Genomic DNA, 22318 nt, shown 5'->3' on the forward strand with positions numbered 1-22318 from the left:
AACGAAACGCGAAAAGGATGATAGAGAAAATACAGAATATAAAATTTTGCATCAATGTAAAGAATGTTGCCAGTACAATATTTTAGTTTACAATTTTTAATAGGCATTGTGTATAGGAATAAGTGTAAAATTTCACAATTAACTTATATTTTCGTATAAACCTATTTGTATCTTTGGTTTAATTCGTAACTCAATAAGATCACTTTGAAAAAAATTACAATATTTTTGAAATAGATTTAATGCCAGTGCTACCAATTTAGTGAAATGCAACCAATCAAATCAGGATGGTATCGCTATTTTTGCATTCGGATGCTAAACTTTTATTCGTTCCCGCTCATTTCCTATTGGAATGCAGCTACAAATTGTTCATATCGTCATCCATTTAATGAACTTAAATAAATTGTTTAGGAAATAAGTAAAAGTATTGTTTTGAAATAGTGCGTTTGGAATATTAAATCAACACATTTGAGTAAACAAGACGACCATATTTTATAAACAGCTCAAAAGCCGGGAATGAAAACTCCGTTCTTGGTTGCAGCATTGTAAGTAATTTTATCTAACCTATTTTTTTTAACTTCTGTAATCCATTTATCTTTTCTGGTTAGTTAATTTTCATTTTATATAAATGCGTATATAATGTAAGTATGAAAAGACTTATTTCGTTCAATAATATTGACACTAGTTTAAATTTATTTGATACACAATCAAGTAGGATTTATCTTCTCATTCCCCTAACTGAGATTATGTGATGAGCGCATGTCACAAAGCAGAGAGCTATGTTATATGTAGGAGCAACAATTTATGTTCAATTCATGTTACAGTCGTCCTTTTGCCATTTAATAAGATTGTTCGGTGACCGGCGTAATAGTGAAAATGTTAAGATAAAGAAATGCTAACAAATTTGCAAATAAATAAGTATAAAAAATCACTTCGCTTGAAAGGTGAAACATCGAATGTGTATTAGGAGAATTAATGGACTAGAGGCTAACAATCATTATTTATTCAAAGTTACAAATAATTAGATAATAATACATATATATGCAATTGTTTTGAAATTGTTATTTTGGCACTATCGCGAGTATGCCGGTTGATATAAGTATATTTGTTTTCTGCTTAGTTATGGCATAAAATAATATATAAAAAGTGAAAAAACATGAATAATTTCATGAACAATTTGATTTAACATGAAACGCAAATACCATTTCTAGGTAGTATATTTGATTAAGGACTAAATGCTAATAAATGTTCATAACACGCGTGTACATTATTTTCAGGTATAAATTTATGTATATGCACATATGCTGCATGTAACTACGTAATTGTAGTCTATAATCTATGTGATTTTATAATATTTAAGATTTAACTAATTTTCAACATCACTGTCGCTTCAACAACAATCAGTATTACTGATACTTGGTTCAATTGCGGAAACTCTTTAGTCAATTTCACGGAAATGTGTACAACACAGTCTACAATATCTCCGACATGCATCATATTTGTATTGTCTGCCATCCGTACTGAAAAAATGCACTATCGATGTTTTCACATAACAGCTCTTCTATTGGAATTATTGATTGTGGCTGTATTGCTATTGCAACCGCAATCAGTTTCAGCAGGGTCATGTCGTGAAGCGCAGCTCTGCTGCAATGGGCGTGACTCCTCTTGTGTTGTTCAAAAGACACCAATTAATGCAATAATTGAAGACCTAAACGAAAAACCATGTTATTGTGACCACGCTTGTCTGAAATTAGGCGACTGTTGTACCGATTTTAAGGATCACTGTCGAGGTAAATTTAAGTTACAAAGAATAAATTAATCAAATAAAACCTAATAAATGAAGTTAGTAATAATTTTAAAGAATGACTGAATCGATTAAAATTTAATATATAAAATTAATATTAAAAATATATTTATATTCTTATTATCCAAAGAGAACACACACTAATATACCATATACATAAATATGAATGTACATATGTACATACATAAGGATGATAAGCTATTCTAGGATTACATGTACAAAGTTATTAAAATTTCGCTTAACACCATAATTGAATATAAAAAGGTAGCAAACATTAGAAATTTACATCCAGTTTAACTGATAATGTTTTTTTATAATTGTAACACAGTTCACATGAATATTATATTACGAATTAGGTAGGGCAACCAACCATTTCAAAAAAGATTTAGGCAATGTAGATTGGGGATGGTTGTTGTCAAATTTTGATGTCATTTTTTATTTTGGTAGAGGATAAGAGAAATGTTATTTTCGTATGCGTTAGGACATATATTTAGTGCTTATGTACGTGGGTCGCAACTGGCTTGAAGTTTGTGTGGTCTTCGCCAGCTTTCCCCGAAATATATTTAAAATAACACAACACCCATAAAGTGGTGCTTTATACATTGTATATACATATGTATATAATGGTATATGTATTATATGTATATTACCTTATGCGTGAGATTGCGATTAGCAGAACAAAAGCACGTTTTAATACACTCCCAACATCAAAGTGGTGCAACGTAGAGAATTAAATTTTTATACATTCAGTCGAAGGTGTTCGAGCTCATTGATCTATTAAATTTATAATCTAAAAATATCTGTATTTTCTGGTTTTAAGATTTTATCTTAAATCTGTAAACTTTTTAGAAAAGCGAATAAAATACTTGGCTCGTCATGTAACCGTAATTATGAGCGTTTATTTTATATACATATGTATGTAGGTGTATTTACATATGTATATGCGTACATAATGGCTCTATATATGTACATATATAGGTCTGATAAACAGATTAAAGGTACTTTTGATAAAATTGAGGTAATCTGAATATTTAGCTGTCCTGAACCTTTGTAATGTACATCTACCTAGTAGTCACCAGAAAAACGTCGGAAATTTTTATTGTGTGTTGTGATAAGTTTTGATTTATCCAGAAGCTGGCTTTATATAGAAATTGGATCTGCAATGTTACCTCATACAAATAATTACATGTGCATCATGTATTTTCTTGATTAAAAAAGTACAAAAGCTGATATTGAAAATTTGGGTATGTGATTTTATTTACAGATAAAGTTTACAAAATAAAAACATAAAGTGGTAACAAATTTCAAATATATGTATGTAATAAGGAAGTTAAATCAAAAATAGTCTTAGTACTAAATATTTATATGTGCATATTTGATTTTTATTTTTTTATAATCTTTAGTGATTATGTATATATGATATTAATAGCCAATATTATTACCATTATTCAGTATTACGGAATTAAGTCGGGATGGCATCTAATCCACCAAGGATTTAAGGTGGGCTGGATCAATATTGGCCTATTCTTAGTCTATTGCCTTTTTAAGGTCCTTGCTGTCTCAAACCGTTTACCGTTCTTGAACACTTTGTCAGAGACGATACCCCAGAGGATCTCAATCGGATTTAGGGCCGGACTTAAGGCGGACCAGTCCAATACAGACATATTACGGAATTAAGTCGGGATGGCATCTAATCCACCAAGGATTTAAGGTGGGCTGGATCAATATTGGCCTACTCTTAGTCTATTGCCTTTTTAAGGTCCTTGCTGTCTCAAACCGTTTACCGTTCTTGAACACTTTGTCAGAGACGATACCCCAGAGGATCTCAATCGGATTTAGGGCCGGACTTAAGGCGGACCAGTCCAATACAGGCATTTTTCGCCCCGTAAAGATGGATTTGGTGACCTAAACTGTGTGTATTGAAGTATTGTCCTACTGAAAAGTTCTGTCTTCGCCTTATAAATTGCCACCAAATTCTATTAATTCACTCTACAGGAAACCCACATACATTTGAATATTCATTAGGGTAGAGATGTAGCACTTATTTCCTTTCCCCTATGGCAGAACGCAGCCCATACTATCCCACTGCCAACGCCAACCCTCGCTTAAAACAGGATCGCCGATCCTCGCGCATATCTCTCCAATATCTTTTGTAACTACTTTATTACTAAAAATTACGTTATGCCATTCTTAGCATCAAAAACGGTACTTATTTGCAAACTCCATGCGAGCCTTCAAGTGTCGCTGTGAAGGCTTGGGTTTAGGCACCATGGGGGTATGTTTCAGTAATGGATTTTTATGGATTCTTTGCACTATTCGACTGTCAGTTATTTGGAGACCCATACGACATTAAATTTTTTCGCTACTCATTAAATCAACCACAGCAAACAGCAATGTTGCTTTTCCGCCCACTTCGTCGAATTGTACCATATTAACTTAAATTTTTTAGGTAATTAGAGATGCAGTTCCGGTGTCGGTTTATTTTTTTTGCGATATTGGTGATATTCGCACCGCTATCATGTATTCCTTTAATGATACCTTGTTCAGGGTCTGTCAAACTGGTTTCATGGCATTTTAACTAATCAATGTCGAAATATTTAAATTAATTCCACTATTTTGAACAATTACATACATACTTATATTAAATATCTCAAACTAATTTTTGCAACTTAACTTCCGAAAACGCTATTATCAGCAGTTGCGATCATTTCGCACTGATGTGCACATATAATTATTTACTACGCAGTACCGAAAGCTCACGCTCGTTTTGAAAGCAACGGTACAACGAACGAAAGGAGAAAGAAAAAATTTTGGTCATTTCACAACAACAACATATCACCAAAGAATTAATCAATTTCAGAAACAGGATAGTTTTTCATATACATATAGCGAGAAAACAGGAAACCTAGTTATGCACATATAATTATTTGTATGAGGTATACCTAAATATATTAATGTAATGTGCCTAAGTGCACCCATCCACAATAAACGTAAAATGTATACATGTGTAATTACTTAGTTATTATCCTTTACTGGTGTAAATTCAACTTAAATATTGTATTAATAACTGTAATCTTCTCTCTTCTAGTGGTTGACTGTCAAGTGAGTGAATGGACTGCATGGAGTGAGTGTGATAAGAGTTGCGGTACAGGGGTCATGCTGCGTACCCGTAAAATAATTCGGGCACCGCAAAATGGTGGAAAGCATTGCCCATCTCTGACACAAAAGAGAAGCTGTTTAGGTATTCGATGTCACACCGAGAGAGGAAAACGAATCTTTCGAGGTAGGTGGAAGTTTATTTTAAAAAATATGATTTTGTCTGCATTTTGCTGAATTAAATTATGAATATTGTCAAAAAACGTTAAATACAAAAAAAAGTCCATACACATTTTTGCATACCCACAAACGATAAGTAAGCTCCTCATTGCCTCGTGTCTCAAATATAATTTTACATTTACAATTGCTATTAGCAAAAGTAGTCGCGTTGAGGAGTAAAACGCCACACTTTACAAATAGTGTTCAAAACGAACGCTTGGCAATAATTACGTAAAAAGCAACTCTTTGCTCCTTGCTCCTTAACAGGGCAAAACTAATTGCACACAAACTCGCGAGAGTGCAGAAATTTAAGTGTATTTATACATACAAATTATACTCTTGAATGTATTCATATTATGTTAGTACTTAGTAAATTCAACTAGTTATAAACTACTTTACAACTAGTATCAGGAGAACTACTAGTCCATCGGCGGTTTTTTGTATTAAATTTTTATTCATGTTTTTATGTATAATGGTTCGGAATGGTTCCATCAGATTCAGAAAATTGAAGATATAAACCGCTTTCACTCCTTACTAGTTGACCGCAGAGTGAGCAAGCAATTTTATATAACAGTTGCCTATTTATGAGTGTACCTATGGCTATGTATTCGTCTTTTTATACACATGCATATAAATATATGAATATGGCCACATATATGCATTTAAAATTGCACGCGTGGGGGTGACGTTGTGACCGTATTATGAGTGACACAGTAATCACCTCTAAATTTCGTGATGCTGCGGGGAAGCATACAACTGAATTCTTGCAACTTAAACACATCGAGACTACAAATTGTCAGCGATGAGCACACTTTGTAATGCGTAAAGGGACGCACACATCAGAATGTTTTAAAAGTCTGAAAGTGAGCTTTGTAGTAAGAAAGTCATTTTCATGCCATCAAATTTGCATGAGGCTTTTCTTTTTTGCCCTTTAAATAATATACATGTGCGAGTTTGTAGATGTATAAGTTCCACTAACTTTAGCAATATATGTATAATAATTAAAGCAAATTAACAGATGCTTTTCCATATTAAAATTAGCAAGAAGTTGCAGTAAATGTTTTTACGTAATATTACAGATGTAGACGATAGTATGTATTATACACGTGCTAAGTAATTGAAACAAATAATTGTATTTGATAATGTTGAAATAAGTTTAAATTACATATATGTATATTCATTTCTGTTTCATCCACTACAGTTAAACTTTGGTTCCGTTATTTTTATACAATAATCAATACATTCCGCTTAGAACAACATTTCTACACAATATTCTTGCCGATCTTCATTGTGTTTAACTTGTTATCTAAATATTTAAATATTTTAAAAATATTAAAAGGCACTTTCCTTACACTTACATACATATGTATGTATATACTTATGTATGTATATTGTTACATACATAAACATCTACATATATCTATTTAAATATGTTTTATTTTTATTTTAATACTAAAATTGTAAGGATTTTGGTATAATTTCAGAAAATGCAGTTCTACTTCCATCTTCGGTATTCTATAATTATAATTCAAATACAAGTAAAGAATCTCTTCGGCAAACAAACAATCTCAAGAGGTATGTCTCAATTTTTTATTAGATATTTACAATTATTATTAATAAATAGCTCAAAGTATATGTATGCGGTATGATAGGATTTAAATAATTTAATATACATATATTATATATTTTAGTATATACTGAATAATAATGATTTTCGGTTGTTCCTCCAAAGTCTTCGATTAGGCGCGTCTTTTTTATATATTTCTCATTGAAAAACTTGTCAGAAATTTTGGAATTAGCGAAAATAAACTAAATATAACAATAATACTAAAATGGGAATAAGAGAAATAAGTAATAATTGGGTCTGTCCGCATTCAGTAAGCTTTGCATACCTCTTTACTAGCGCTTTCCGGAATTACATATGTACGTTTTATTACTGTGCTGCCGAAAACCATGTTACGAATTTAGCATAATTTGCTTATACCATACCTGCCAATTGGCGGTCTGTTCTTACTCATTCCTTCGGATAAGCAGCACGTGAAACTCTAGGGACAAAATGTAATCCTCAGGAAAAACAAATATTCGTGTACGAGGTGTTGATAAAGTAACTGAAAACAACCGAAACAGATGTATGGCAATTCAAACTTGAAATTTCTTTGTGTGGGTTTGTGTGTGTTTTCGGTTCTTTACAGCATTATGAACTCTTGCAAGAAAGAGTGACTTGTGAAAAGTATACATACAGCTGTTAGTTTATCTTTTGCCAATTATTATGTAAATTTGTTTAATTTCAAATTAGCTTTTGCTTTAAAATTAAGTTAAGTTTCATAGAGTGCATCAAATGAATAACAAATCAGATATTAACAAGTACTAAATATTTTTAAAAGTTAGATGACATATATTTGTACAAATTCGAACATATTGGTTATAACATATAACGTTTCGTCAGTTCTTTATTGAGAATAAAATAAATACTCATATTTGTAAATCGGTTTGTTTTGGACGGGTTTTCATAACCTTGATATAGCTTCGTTAATTTGAGAGCTCATACCAATATTAATTACTTCTATTTCCGTTTCGATTAATTGAGAATCGTCAGATATTGTTTCAGTGCCGACGTCTTGATAAAATGTTTCCAACTGAGTTAGCAAGCTTACATTGCTATTTATTGGTTCAGTGGGAACTTTATGAGCTTTTTCTTTTGCAACCGTGAACATAGGAAATGTACTCAAACAACTTTCTTCCTGATTAGCATATACAGCATTATCAGAGCTGTCATTTGTAAATCCTAAATTAATTCGTCTTAACTCTGTTTTAATCCTTAACAATTCAACAAAACAATTTCCAAACGATGGACGGTCTTCCGGCGGTTTACTCCAACATTGTAACAACAAAGTAAACCTGTGGATATTTCGATAATAAAACGAATCTGTATAATATTTTGTATATTAAGACTTACAGTTCAGCGGGACAAGTTTCAGGCTTCTCTAGTCTTCCTCCGTCCTTCACGTAATTTAGGACTTCATAGTTATTTCTTGCAGCATAAGGCTGCTGACCCAAAGTAAATATTTCCCAACAAAGAACGGCAAAAGCCCACACGTCAGAATGTGTTGTGAAAATACCATCGACTAGACTTTCTGGAGACATCCAACGAACTGGCAAAAGACCTTCACCTTCTTTACGATAATAGTCGCTTTTATATATGTCACGAGCTAATCCAAAGTCACCAATTTTCACCATACGTTTACTTGGATCATTGGAAGATACCAAGCAGTTACGGCATGCAAGGTCGCGATGTACAAAATGCATATCTTCTAGATAACAACAACCTTTGCATACGTCAATACACATTGATATTAGGTCTAAGAGTTTCAGGGAAGCTATAGGCCTCTATAAAGATAGTTTGTGTAGATTGTAGTCTCAATTTAATGAAGATAAAATAGTATGTAGGTACCTTAGAGTTCGGTCTTGAATTGCGAACATAAGTCAGTAAGTCCCCTCCTTCCATATGCTCCATTATTATAGAAATAGACTCAGTGTCAAAGCAAACACCAATAAGTTGGACAATATTATCATGCTTGAAGTTGCTCATTAATTGAGCTTCTTGTAGAAGTTCAGCAAATTCACTAGCACCTTTTCGGAGGCTCTAAATAATGAAATATACACACTTACTTTCGTTTTATTTACTTATATCATTTTCAATACTTGCTTTAATAGCAACTTTTTCCTGTTGATCACTATTTTCGTGTTTTATTAATCCTTCATAGACTTCTCCAAATGCACCGCTTCCCAAAAAATGCAATATTGTTATTTGGCTCCAATTGATGTGAGGTAAAAGAGCAATATCGGCATCACTAAGAGGACCACCAGTATACAATGTCGAATGGCTTGTGGTAGAAAATGCTCTATTACGAGATGCCATAAGTTGCTGGTGCTGTAGTGTAGATATATTGCTCCATATACTTGGACGGCTTTTTTCAAGTAGTTTTTTAGCTTTTTGCCGTCTAACTTGTACTAAATATGTAAAAGTTAATGGAATTGTTAATTGATACAAACAACCGTTTGGTATGTTGCAAGAGTGCAAAAAGTATAAGTGCAAACTTACATGTACGTAATAGAATTAAAATAATCACGAATGTAGAAACAATAGCTGCCGGAGTTATGATAGCTAATACCAATGAATCCCTTTTCTCTGGAGACACAAAAGGTTCTGAAATTCGTTCGCTATCCACACTATATGGACCCCAACCATATAGGTCGTTTCTTGCGCGCACTCGGAACATCAAAAGCCTCTGTATATAAATTTCTCGTATAATGCAACTTAATTCCGTTGTACTACATGCAACTATCCATTTATCTTCAATTGGACTTGGTTCTTCCGCCCAAAGAACTTGACTGTAACCGTCTACAGAATTATTTATGTAGTCTAGGTTTATCGCTTGACTTCTTCTTATGCGTTTGGTTTTACGAGCTTGTAGCGCCTCCAAAGAATATTCAGTTATTAACTCCCCATTATTTGGAGCTGCGTCCCAAAATATCCTAAACACGTCACTTATGGTATGTTCGATCTGCGGTTGACCCGGTCGTCCAGGAGCTGCTCCCAGGGTTTCATAAATGAAGTATTCATTAGGAACCTCTGGCCATATATAAGGATCTACAAGAGATCCATAAAATATTTCAAGGAAAAACTGATATTTCGTTTTTGGATCTAAATTTGGTACAACTATTAAAGAAGAATCTTCTGTAATATCAATGCTGAACTCATTGTCTCCATTTACTTCTTGACATGCTAGAACCGACCTTGTAACGTTATCCGAAGTAACCCAACTTAAAGTGAAGTTATGAGCAGATTTTTTGACCAGCCAAAGTCGAGAAGGAGTTTCAAATGTCTTCACTATGACTGAAAGTGTGCTGTTGAATTTGGATTTGGTGGAAAAAGCTTTCAACCAAAATTTATACTCTCGAGAAGATTCTAAATTCGTAACTAAGTAGTTTAGACCGTTAATTCGTTTGTATGCCCCTTCACTAGAGATCGTCTCTTGCCAATGTAGTTCATACCATACTTTTCCACAATTGGGTCGCTCCGGAGGATTCCACATAACATAAATTTGAGTGGGATTTAATGCATATGCCGTAAAATTGAGAGGCATAGAAGGCGTACCCACATCTGTGAGCACTGTCATAATGTCAGAATACCATTCATCTAATTTGAACTTTCTTTGATAATATGATGATATAGACAATTGTAATGTATAATTGGTAAAAGGCTGAATATTTGTTACGTTTAGAGTGTTATCGAATGTTATATGGCTTCGCGACACTTTGTCATTATCTGTAATCCATAAAGTATTTTTTATCCCCGGAACTTTTACTTTACATTTCTCAATTTCATCTAAGTTTGGAAAACTCAATGTCATATAGTTTTCACCCACGTAAATTACTTTGGGGTTTAATGATTGCTTATTTTTTAATAAGATATTATGATCCGGTAAAAGGCAGTTGCGCTCAGGAAAATGTTGATAGTTATATGCCTTGACATTTTTTATGTGTTCAATGTTTACTTGATATTCAATTTTTTTGTTTTGGACACTATAAGAATATACTTTTTCATTTTCCAATATATATATATAATTGCCATCACGGTCTACTTTAATTATTTCCTCTGGGTTGGCCAGTACTGTTTGAATTTGTGAACTACATACACGCTTTGAAATGTCATAAATACAAATATTTCCATCCTTATCTACAAGGCTAACTGACACTGGTGATGACACAAACATTTTGTCAAAATATGTGGTTTCGAAATCTATAAAGGTGGAATTACTCAAAATTCGACCAGCAAGAGAAGAAGTATTAGCTTCCTTGTCACGTTCAAGCCAAAGAAGAATATTCAAAAATGGCATTATCGTGAGGTCTCGCACATTCTTCCCTCTGTCAAGAGTAAGTAATTTATGTGGTGCCATTACTTTTCCTTCGAATTGACATAAATCAAGCTCATATATGGAGACACTGGATTTATCTTCTGTATCCAATTCGGCCCAGTATACAATTCGTTGAATCCAGTCAACTGTCAACGACAGCACTTCAGCTCGCATTCTGGCTAATTTGATTGGCTTTAAATCAGATATTGTCGAAATAAGCTCTACATTTTCGTTTACCCACAAAATACGCTTTTCGCTTGACATAACTGCTAAATGCTCCACTTGGCTGCTGATTTGTATTAATACTTTGCTGATATTTAAATCCAGATCATATTCTGCAATATATTCACTTGTGGCATATATAAATGCGGGTTTGGGTTGAACTTCTGGATTAATGTGAAGTTGAATTGTACTGTTCTGCCCTTGTTTTTCAATTCCCGATATAAAAGATTGTACTTGAAAAACATAAGACTCCCCAATACGCAGACCATCAATTGATATTTCATAAAATTGTTCATTACTCGAATTATATATTCTTTCAGCGTGCAGTTCCTTTCCAAGCCAACAATAAATTTTATATGCCATTTTGGAAGAGGTATTTTCATTTTCCGGAGATTCCCAACGAACTGTTGCGGTAATATTGTTTATAGCCTCAAGTGGATCATTGAAAGGCTCAATAAAAATTCGCATTTGTTTTGGAGGGGAGATACTAGTACTAGGGATAAAAATCGGTAGCGTCGTGGTTGAACCAAAGCTCCAATATGTGAACGGTGTTATAGAAATATTAAAATGTGACTCCAACGTGTGAGTTTTATCCATTACTACGAATGATTCGTTAGTCTTATAAATTACATTTGTTGGATATTTAGAATTATTGAATTGTAAAAGAATGTTGTAGAATATTGTATAATTTTCTGAGGTATTAACTGGATGCCATCTAATAATCCATTCATTTGTATAGGCTTGATTAATACGAATACTTTTGATGTCAACAGCTTCAGGAACAACAGACAAATCAATGGATAGTATATAACTTGACTTCAAATAAATGCAGTTTATTTTGCTTAACTGAGGAAGTTCAATTTGCATTTCATTAGTTGAATTGCCTGCTCTTGCAAAAATAATTGCATTTGAATTCGATTTCAACCAAATAACACTGTCAATTTCATGTAAAAATTCTATGGAGCCCGTTTGAATGTCATTTTCTATGAAACTGTATTGCAAATCATCTATAAACATGTCAATGCTAACTCGGAATAACTGAACGTCTCCATCGCCTTTTCGAACAACCCAAAACAGTCGTTTAGCTATAATATCCAAGGCAAATCCACTTATTATGTCTTCATTTGTGTTCGTATGGTAATATTCATATTCATCCGTGTCAAGCGTATCACCTAAAAGTCGTCTCACTAATCTCGTTCTTGTTGAGTAGTAAATGTGACCATTATGTGAATCTATTGCAATATACTCAGCGCGGAATATGGGTAGCATCTCTTCTTGACTGCCATCTAAGTTCGCTCTCTTCACACAATTTCCCAGAGAATCTACCCAATACATCTTCCCACCTCGCCACTCATATGACAAGCTAATCGCATTTGTGGCTGTAAATGAGCAATTTATCTCAGGATTTATGATGTTCGCACATTGCAAGCGATTGTCCTGAGTTATGTAGTATATTGTTGCATTCAACTGCACAAAATCTCTTACGTTTTCCATTTGACCGACCTGCTCTATATGCTCACCGGTTTCATTAATTTCGTATATACCATTTAGGCTTGCCGCTAAAAATATATACTCCCCAAAGGGCCAAGTACGTGTCAACAGTGCTCTAGACCACAAGCCCATTGTACCACCAAGAACTACACGTACACGAAACTTATACACATTGTTCGGTTGCAATTTTTCCACATTGAAATAGTTTGTCTTTATATTGCGTATATTAAAAGCGCTATTACTTGCCAAGTCCATTATTTCAAGCTCATAATCCCACTTGCGCCAAGCATATTCTGTCTGGTATTCATTTAGCTTCGGTTCATTCCAAACAATTTTCGCCATCTTAGAAGTGACAAAAGCTCTCACATTTTCCGGGATTTTCTCTAGCGTTGGTTGTGCTTGTATAAAATTAGCTTGTCGTGTCAATGGCGTAATACTCCAACACCATTCCAACTCTCTCACCATCGAAATGTCATACTCATTTGAATTGTAGTTCTTCCTGAATAAATGTGTACCGTTCGTGCCGAGCAGATGAATCCCGTTGTACCAAAAGCTTTGAATTTGTTGCATGCTAGCAGATAGTTTTAAACGAAGATTTTGTTTATATTTCCCATCAAAAGTGCTTTCATATAATTCGTGATCACTTGTGTTATAAAATATTATTAAACTCCTTTGATAATTGTTTGAAAAAATACCAACATTACTCTTAATTACGATTTCTGAGTAATTAGAAGCAAGATTTGTTCGAATAAGGCTGCCATTGTTGATCCAAAATAACCAGCCATTTATGGGATCTACTTCCATTTGATCTATTGACTTAGTTACATTGTTTATTATAAAACTATGAAAGTTTCCATCTAAATCCGTGGAAATAATTGCCCACTCGGCAATAGGTGTCTAAAATGGTGGAAGAGTATTCAGCTTATAACTATGAAGAAGGCATTTGCAATAAACTTACTTGGACCGCTATGAAAAGCAATTTATTTAACCAATCCACGCTAATTTTCTTCGGTTTAAATTCAGTCAATTTGTCTAAAGTAGGAATCGCACCTTTTGGATTTTCATCATTCCAAGGGACTCTGTAAATAGCAGTGATTTCGAATAACAAACAATAAATTTCTTATTTAAAAAACTATATAACGTACCTCATAATATTTCCCAAATAATCAATTATATAAACAATGTACTCTCCAAAAGATGAGTAAAGCGCATAATCTATTATAAGATGCTCACTTTCGAATACAAGTTCAGAGTCTGTTAAAGATTCTAGACTTTTAATTCTAATGCTATATTCCCCAGCTAAAAGCACTAGGTCAATGTTCTCTGAATTTCCATACAAAAGCGCAACTTTTGTTTGAATAAATGTTTCAACAAAACTACCTTCCCCCTCCGAATTTAACATGGATAGTTTTACAGAGTATTTCGTAGCTGGTAGCAAATGAGAAAAAACAAAACTTCTTCTGTCGTGCGATAATATCTATTTACAATGAGACTAGTAGTTTTATAATTAAACATTCGCAACCTTTGCTTTTAAATACCTGTTTTTGTGATGAATTTGCATTTTCCAATGTCAACACATAACCTTTTAAAGGCCCACAAGTAAAAATACCTGGTTCCCAAGTGATACTGATGTGATTGGGATCTAAAGCAATTGCTTGTTTCAACAGTGGTTTCGAAAGCGGTACCCCCTTGGCTTTGGTTCTGAATGGCTTTGTTGGTGGTGAATGTAAAATTTGATTCATATTCTTTCCAAATTTCAAATTGTAACGAAACTGAAGAGGAAAACATTTCAATACAGTTTGTACAGCTTTTAAGTTTATGCTTACCTTATATACGGCAAAAGGAATCAAATCATTTAATATTTCGCAGATGAAATGCCGGTTGCAGTTAAAATTTGTAAGATTTTTCCAAGCTTGTGGTTCGGATATGTTTTCTTTAATGTATTGGTATTGTATGTATATACTAAACTGGTGGCTTGCAAAAAAGGAATCAGGAAACAATATATTCCAAACCAATTTAAACTCATCTGTGTTATTTGACATTTTTACATAAGGTACTTCTAGTTTTATTTTCGGTTCTATCGTTTCCTTTGCGTAATCCCAGTATCGCCTTTGACCCATCTCGCAAGCAAACGTGCATGGTAAATCAAGGCTATGTAGTTGCGTTGAAACCTAATATGTTGTAAAAAGGTAAGTGTGGGAATTAATATATGAAGCCTGATAAATAGTGCATGTGATGTGCAAGACCATATGCACATAATATAAACACTTACACATATTTCCTGGCAGCCCTCAGGGTTGGTTAACGCTTCCATCCATTGTTCACATCCTTTTGTGCACTGTAAGAATTAGTCTTTATATTTTAAATATACATACATACATACATAGGTATGTACCTACGTTAAACGCTGCATACTATGTATTAAGTGATACATTCGTTTTTCTCGCAGCTATATACTATACATACTATGTATGTGTGCAAGCATTCGCTAATAAGTCAGGTTGCAACCTTTGTAAGCTTAAGAAATTAAAGAGGAAGTTGGGGATGTTGATTTGTGGCACGAGTATAGTTATAAAATAATTGATTAGGAAAGTGAGATTTTAGGTACAGTAACCAAAATACAAACATATATTACTTGCACAAGGTAGTTTAAACACTGCGAATTGTTGGTCCATTCAAACTGTGTTTTAATTTATATGTTCCCTTAGGTAAACTTCTTACTTAGTTTTCTTGAAAACTTCAATGTCTCTTAGTCCCTTTCGTCTTAATTCTCCTTTATTTGTTCCTTACGATAATTCCTGTTCTCAAATTTCCATTGGCCATTGCACGCCGTGTTATTTTGATTGCTTTATATATTCGATTAATTTTTTTTCTTATTTTTCTACGTATACAAATTTTTAAAGGAAAAATACGTTATATCTTATTTGCCCTCAAATAAATTTTAACTATGATACAATTTTTATTATATCGGGTGATTTTTTAAGAGCTTGATAACTTTTTTAAAAAAAAAACGCATAAAATTTGCAAAATCTCATCGGTTCTTTATTTGAAACGTTAGATTGGTTCATGACATTTACTTTTTGAAGATAATTTCATTTAAATGTTGACCGCGGCTGCGTCTTAGGTGGTCCATTCGGAAAGTCCAATTTTGGGCAACTTTTTCGAGCATTTCGGCCGGAATAGCCCGAATTTCTTCGGAAATGTTGTCTTCCAAAGCTGGAATAGTTGCTGGCTTATTTCTGTAGACTTTAGACTTGACGTAGCCCCACAAAAAATAGTCTAAAGGCGTTAAATCGCATGATCTTGGTGGCCAACTTACGGGTCCATTTCTTGAGATGAATTGTTCTCCGAAGTTTTCCCTCAAAATGGCCATAGAATCGCGAGCTGTGTGGCATGTAGCGCCATCTTGTTGAAACCACATGAGTCAACATTTAAATGAAATTATCTTCAAAAAGTAAATGTCATGAACCAATCTAACGTTTCAAATAAAGAACCGATGAGATTTTGCAAATTTTATGCGTTTTTTTTTTTAAAAAAGTTATCAAGCTCTTAAAAAATCACCCGATACATGTACATACTTTTAAGCGACGTTTGAAAAAAAAATATTTAAAAGGGATCTGACCGTATTTTTTCATTTGTAAAACATGCGAAAATGTATACGATTTTAGTGGCTTTAACCTTTCGATGTGACTTACGGTAATTAACATTTTTACTTACTCGTCTCTCGAAGCAAACGGAACTCCCGCCTTTTTCACCACAATCCAATCCGTACTCATTGAAATAATTAGCCGCCTTAAAAATATATTGCAACAATCAGTTTCGTTGGTATAAGAAAAATCAGTTAGTACATACTGTTATAATTCTTATTTACGAAACTACAATAGTAGTATATTAAATATTAGTAGTAATATTCAAGATAAATACGTTATTTCATGTATACACACGTATCTATTGTAAAATTATTTGTTTTATGTACTTCAAGCTTGAAGTATTTTATTTTTGTGCAGAATCGGTAAACAAACATCTAAAACAAACATTTTAAAGTGCTTTTTGTTTTTTTTTGTAATATGAATAACATATTTATGTAGTAGTCTCGTGTTGTTGGGTTACGAAATTTTGCTATACTAAAATATAATATAGTATAAATCTATAGATGCATGTGACGTGCATATGATAGTAGTAATAGAACTAGGGGAGAAAAGGTCAATAAAAGAAGTTTTGAAATGATAAATTATGCACAACCATGGTAATTTGGTCACGTGTTACTATTTTCTTCTTTGGCTGAATTATATCTTATAGACAGTACTAGACATTCGAATCTACCTAATTTTGCAACTAGTCCTCACCGTTACTCACAAATGCTGCTGCGATTCATCTTGCTGAGCTTACTTAAATGCAATTGTATGAAGATCTCTAATCAATTGGCCATTGTTGTAAAAGGAATGTGCATTCGACTACATGTGTACTAATACATATGTATATATTCGGTGATATAGTAGCTATTAAATGTTAGCATTCGTTTATATAATTCATATTACATATTTAACGACTGCCCAATGAAGATGTGTTCCACATTTCTAGCGCAAGCAAGCTGTGCTCGTAGAAATCGTGCAAAGTGTGGTAAGCGGCGCTACCATAATGGCACTGTGTTTTCTATACATACATACATACGTGAGTATATACCATATGTATGTACATATACGCACGTATGAGCTTATGCTTCTTTGCGAATTGTCTGTTTTAATTGACAAAAAGTACATGAGCTGCACATATGTATGTACATATATAAAAATCTTCACTGCTTAAAGACAATTTCAAACACGTGAGCAAGCAGCGTACGACACGGCACATGAGATTGGTTGATCTTAGTTTACATGCTACTAATTAGCCGTTAATTAAAGTAAATATTTGGTATCTAGTATGTACATCTACGCCTATGTAAAAAGTGTCAGCTAATTGTAGTTATGTCATTGTAGAAGTGACAATTTAAGAAGTGCTTTTGGAAAAATACATTTTCAATCCGTCAAGTTTTTATTTAATGTTAAGATAATAGTGCAAAGGTGAAAAAAATAAAATAAATACAGTGAAATTCTCCATTACGGACAGATCTCATAGACGGAACGCTCCCATAACTGGACGAATTTCATGAACAAAACGTTTTCATTAATATGTTCATACAAAACCAATTTTAATAGCTGGACATAAATAAGTACGTTTCAATGACTGGACACAAACACTAATTCGCTCAAATTATCTCCGATAAACGGACAAGGTTTCATAAAAAGAAAAGTGCGAAAAATTTATAGTTCCCAATTTTTTTTTCACAACAAATAAATTGACTTGCGCTGGCGCCGTCTGGTTCGCGGTAGCTCAACGGAAACTAATAGGATGACAATCATTCATTCACTCCTGGCTATCATTGGTTCGCAATTATTAGTTCTGTAGAAATATAATTCTGAGTTTCAGCTACTGACTCTAAAAAAAAACATTTTAAACACAAATTTTTGCCACTTCCCCACATATAGAAATTCCCTTAACCGGACGAAACACCCTGATGTGGGTATCTGGCTATGAGGAAATTCAATGTATATGGTATGTAAATATTGAACTACTCTCCATATATAAATGCTGTGCTATGACTAGCGGGAATTCATCAAAGTTAATATCTATTTGCTCAGTCATGTATTAAAGTAATTCTCTAGCAAGATGCATAATTGTTATTGCAAATAGGTATGCACATACGAGTTAATTATAATTACAGAAATCTTGTATTGCAAAATTACGTTTGTTTAAATACAGTGAGTACATATTTATAATTAATAAAAACTAGTTGCAAATCGCTACGTTTGCATTTCTTTCCATTTACCAATTCTTATATTGTCACAGATGCAATAATGATGCTCAGAGGAATAACTTTTTTTATATATTTTTTACCGTAAACTTACTTCCAGTTTGCAGTGTTCCAAACACTCGTTTGTTACATTTATAATCGTTGCATTTTTTACATTTATTGTATCAAAGATCTCTCCTCTTTGAGTAGTGGCGTATTCAGATTCAAGGTCAATTTTCTGTCCAATATTTGCATCGAACAGATGTGTAGTAACATTCGTTACTTGCTCGTCACTGTTTGTGCTGCCAGTAACTGCTTTGCTTGTCACTGGATATTCATTTGATTTGCACATATCACAACTAACCAACAATAGGAGTATTATCAGCCAATGAAATGAGTTCATTATTGATGCCAATGAAATTCCGTCACATATTTTGTTCGCACATTTGCAGGATATGTGACAAATTGTATATAGTCGTGCCCACACATCAACATGAATAATCATTCTTAATTGTTCTTGTACAATGATCTACATATGCATAAATGTATGCATGCGGTAAAGATCCCCTCCTCACGCAAGTTGGTTATGCAGAGAGTATTTAATTTTTAATACAAGAAACGGTCGCAGTGTTTGCTATGTAAGTGGTTTAGTAAATTCATTATAGTTGTGACCTTATTCACAAACATATTGTAAAGAACATTCCAAAAGCTAGTCTTTTTTAGCAGAAATCTTGAAATTTTCGGTATATACCAGTGCGTTAATTGTTTTCTTCAAGTCAACTTGAGACGCCGCGTGTATTTTAGATTCAATTAATTTTTTGTGTCGTCAATTAATTTTTATTAATTCGTATACCATATGTGAGTTGATATATATTTATTTAGATTTTTCTTTGTGAGTATGCACACATGCGGTTAACAAAACTTATTTCTCCATTTGAGAAATTTTTGTTGTGAATATAATTACATCGATTATATACCACAGTTTGAGTTTATAAAAAGTAAATATGTTATAATTAGACCATTATTGTCATAATATTGTTGATTTTTTGTACTCTGTCAATTACCACACTTTTTTGACTTTCATCAAAAATTGATTAAGCTATAAACTAAAATTATTAAGTATTAATTGTTCGCTTCTCTGGCATTTTTAATAATTAAATTTTCATAAATCTCTTTTATATTCACTTTCGCTCATTTATAGTATATACATATGTATATAAATATGTAGATACAATCTAATATGTAACTGACGTATACTTGTATATCGTTTTTGTTCAATATTTATAAGTTAAACAAAGTACGCGCGTTCTCATAGGTTTACTTTAGTATTCACTCGCGCTACCTTTGTTCTGGTGTTCTTTCCCGAACCACGCTCAAATCACAACTGATCGCTCAAAGCCAGCTCAGCTCTTACTTGTAGCTCGAATGTCAGTATATTTATTCTTGCAATGTGGCCTCTTAGATTCAATTCCAAACAAATATCTTTTCATATTCAGAGAGCTTTTCGATATACGCAAAAATATGTTTATAAGTATACCTGATATATTTTCATTGTATGTATAATGTATACATATGTAGGCTTATTTAGACCTTTGACAATAATTTGAAGTGTGAAAATTACTTCTGTTTCAGTAAAATTAGATTAAATTCTTATATAAAAACGCTGTAGAAAAACAGGAAGAGGGAAGACTGAATATGAGCAGTATAGTATGTGAATAAAAACTTCCGAGCACAAACCAATATTTAACTTCATTTCTCTTAGTTTGTAAAACAAGAAGAAACAGTTAATACAGTTTGTAATTTATAAATTAATTATTTTTTAACACATACAATTGACAATTTTTATGTACCTGCAGTAACAGATAACGGATTTTAATGATTTCCGTTTCCGTTAAGAAATGAATGAAGGTGCTATATTTTGATTTCCTTTACCTTTTGTGTTTAAAGTGCGTTCATGTGAAAAAGAAATGGTTTATTTTAGCGAACGGGCTATTGAAGCTTAAAAAATAAATTGGCTGGAAAATCTAAATTTAATTGGCACAATTTAATCCTGGATGAACATGTATGTACATATGTATGTAAGTTTTTTTATTTTCTTTCATATTTTATGTTTAAAGAAGTGTTTTAGTGTGAAAAGTGGATTCAAAGGGATGAATTAATATTTTGAGATATTTACGAATAAATAGTGGAACTGAACTCTATTTTCATAATAATTTTTATACATAATCATATACATATATTTTTGATCTTTCAGCTATTGCATAGAATTTGAAGTAATTAATGCAGCAAAGGAGTGCAACAAAATTGCTCCCTACAATTTTCTTTTAGAAGGTGATTTTTTTTTCATATTTTCTCTAATTTGTAACTATATTTATATGAAGAACATGTACACAAATATAAATAAAAACATATACATACCTTTAAAGGTGATCGAATATCAGTGCGATGTAATATAAGGAAAATGTCCAACAAATTGACCTTATGGAATGACGAAATGAATATAGCCGCGCAAAACTTTACATTGCGAGACACTAACAGAGTAGCAAAATTGAATGCACCGCGTTTGATGCCTAGAAACTCTGCAGTTCATAACAATAATATTAAATACAGGGAAAATACGCAGTGTCGTGGTGAAGGTGCGACGGGTAGATCTTCATGGTGGCGAGCATCCGCAATTCCGTCTTGTCAAGGGAAATGGCTGCGACTCACTCTAGAGACGGCTAAATGTTCACATACACATTTTGAATTCGCTTAAAACTATAAGCATATCAAATATGTAATTTTAAAATGTTTATATTAATTACACGAAACAAAATATTTATTATATGTATAATTAGAAACATTCGCCACAGGCAATATTATTGTAATTAAATACAGATATACATATGTATGTATAAACATGAAAGCTCAGTCTTTCAGTAGGAATTGACATCAATTATATAAAATTTGTAAGTTGGAAAGTCGACCCGACTTCCAACATATACTTTTATAAATAGTGAAAGAAAGCAATACTTATAAATAGTAAAATAAATATGAAATAAAAAAATAATTATATATATTTTCATTATAAGATTAGCACCTGAAACATAATTTATGAGTAGGTTTTAAATCCCGTTTTGATGTGACTGTCCTGTGATACAATTTCTTAATTCAAAAACGTAGATATAGAAAATTGCTTTGAATATAGTTAAAGCCGATTTTGTCAACCATTTTTTATATTAAGTTCCTCCGATATTTACTACATTTTAGTATATTAACCATAACATAACGGTACGTCAAAATGGTATATTCATTTTTGTTTTAGCCTGAGAACGAAAGTCTGATCATTTGTATTCGGAGCAACTCCGCGCAGTTTACTCAGTCGGTCTTCATGTGTACCTCATAAGATTGAAAATGAATGAAATAAATGATCTCAGTTAAAAAACGAATAATTTTAAAAGTTTGACATTCTTATAATCTTCAAAAGAAGATATCGTCATTTCGACATATCGTTTTCTTTTCAGTGGTATACTTAAAATAGCGTTATCTTTCTAGAGTTAAATACCAATATACTTGTATCTACATATATAATATATTCTTATGTCTGCAATAAATTCATTCTATACAGCGAAAAGTTGATGCAATAAGTGCACTATGGCTTTTTCAAATATTTTAAGTTAGCGAAGTCTTGATTGTTTGATACGAACGATTACGTTTAAAGTAGAATATGAAGTTATTTGCTATAATATAATAGAGCGCATT

At 32.7% G+C, this 22318-nt stretch overlaps 2 protein-coding genes across 10 annotated transcripts; one reads left to right on the forward strand and one right to left on the reverse strand.

Annotated features, from left to right (window-relative positions):
* The first annotated feature begins 280 nt into the window (after window positions 1-280).
* Window positions 281-22208, forward strand: LOC126759929 (somatomedin-B and thrombospondin type-1 domain-containing protein). 9 transcript variants are annotated; one of them, XM_050475126.1, is made up of 6 exons: window positions 281-542; window positions 1402-1787; window positions 4890-5084; window positions 6601-6691; window positions 20832-20908; window positions 21004-22208. In XM_050475126.1, the coding sequence occupies exons 1-6, from the start codon at window positions 514-516 to the stop codon at window positions 21330-21332; spliced, it is 1107 nt and encodes a 368-aa protein (XP_050331083.1). In that variant the 5' UTR covers window positions 281-513; the 3' UTR covers window positions 21333-22208. The 9 variants fall into 9 exon arrangements, with proteins under 9 accessions (XP_050331083.1, XP_050331086.1, XP_050331082.1 ...); XM_050475129.1 differs by lacking the exon at window positions 281-542 and adding an exon at window positions 827-1274 and having other exon boundaries at window positions 1358-1787; XM_050475125.1 differs by lacking the exon at window positions 281-542 and adding an exon at window positions 827-1274.
* Window positions 6231-19961, reverse strand: LOC126759926 (protein sevenless). Its single transcript, XM_050475119.1, has 12 exons — window positions 18693-19961; window positions 16465-16539; window positions 15020-15085; window positions 14574-14918; window positions 14286-14519; window positions 13893-14224; window positions 13706-13826; window positions 9219-13644; window positions 8823-9127; window positions 8568-8759; window positions 8073-8503; window positions 6231-8014 (listed from the first exon to the last, which is right to left on the reverse strand). The coding sequence occupies exons 1-12, from the start codon at window positions 19080-19082 to the stop codon at window positions 7624-7626; spliced, it is 7308 nt and encodes a 2435-aa protein (XP_050331076.1). The 5' UTR covers window positions 19083-19961; the 3' UTR covers window positions 6231-7623.
* Window positions 22209-22318: the final 110 nt, after the last annotated feature.

Source organism: Bactrocera neohumeralis, chromosome 5, assembly GCF_024586455.1.
Source record: "Bactrocera neohumeralis isolate Rockhampton chromosome 5, APGP_CSIRO_Bneo_wtdbg2-racon-allhic-juicebox.fasta_v2, whole genome shotgun sequence".
In the NCBI taxonomy this organism is placed as follows: Eukaryota; Metazoa; Arthropoda; class Insecta; order Diptera; family Tephritidae; genus Bactrocera; species Bactrocera neohumeralis.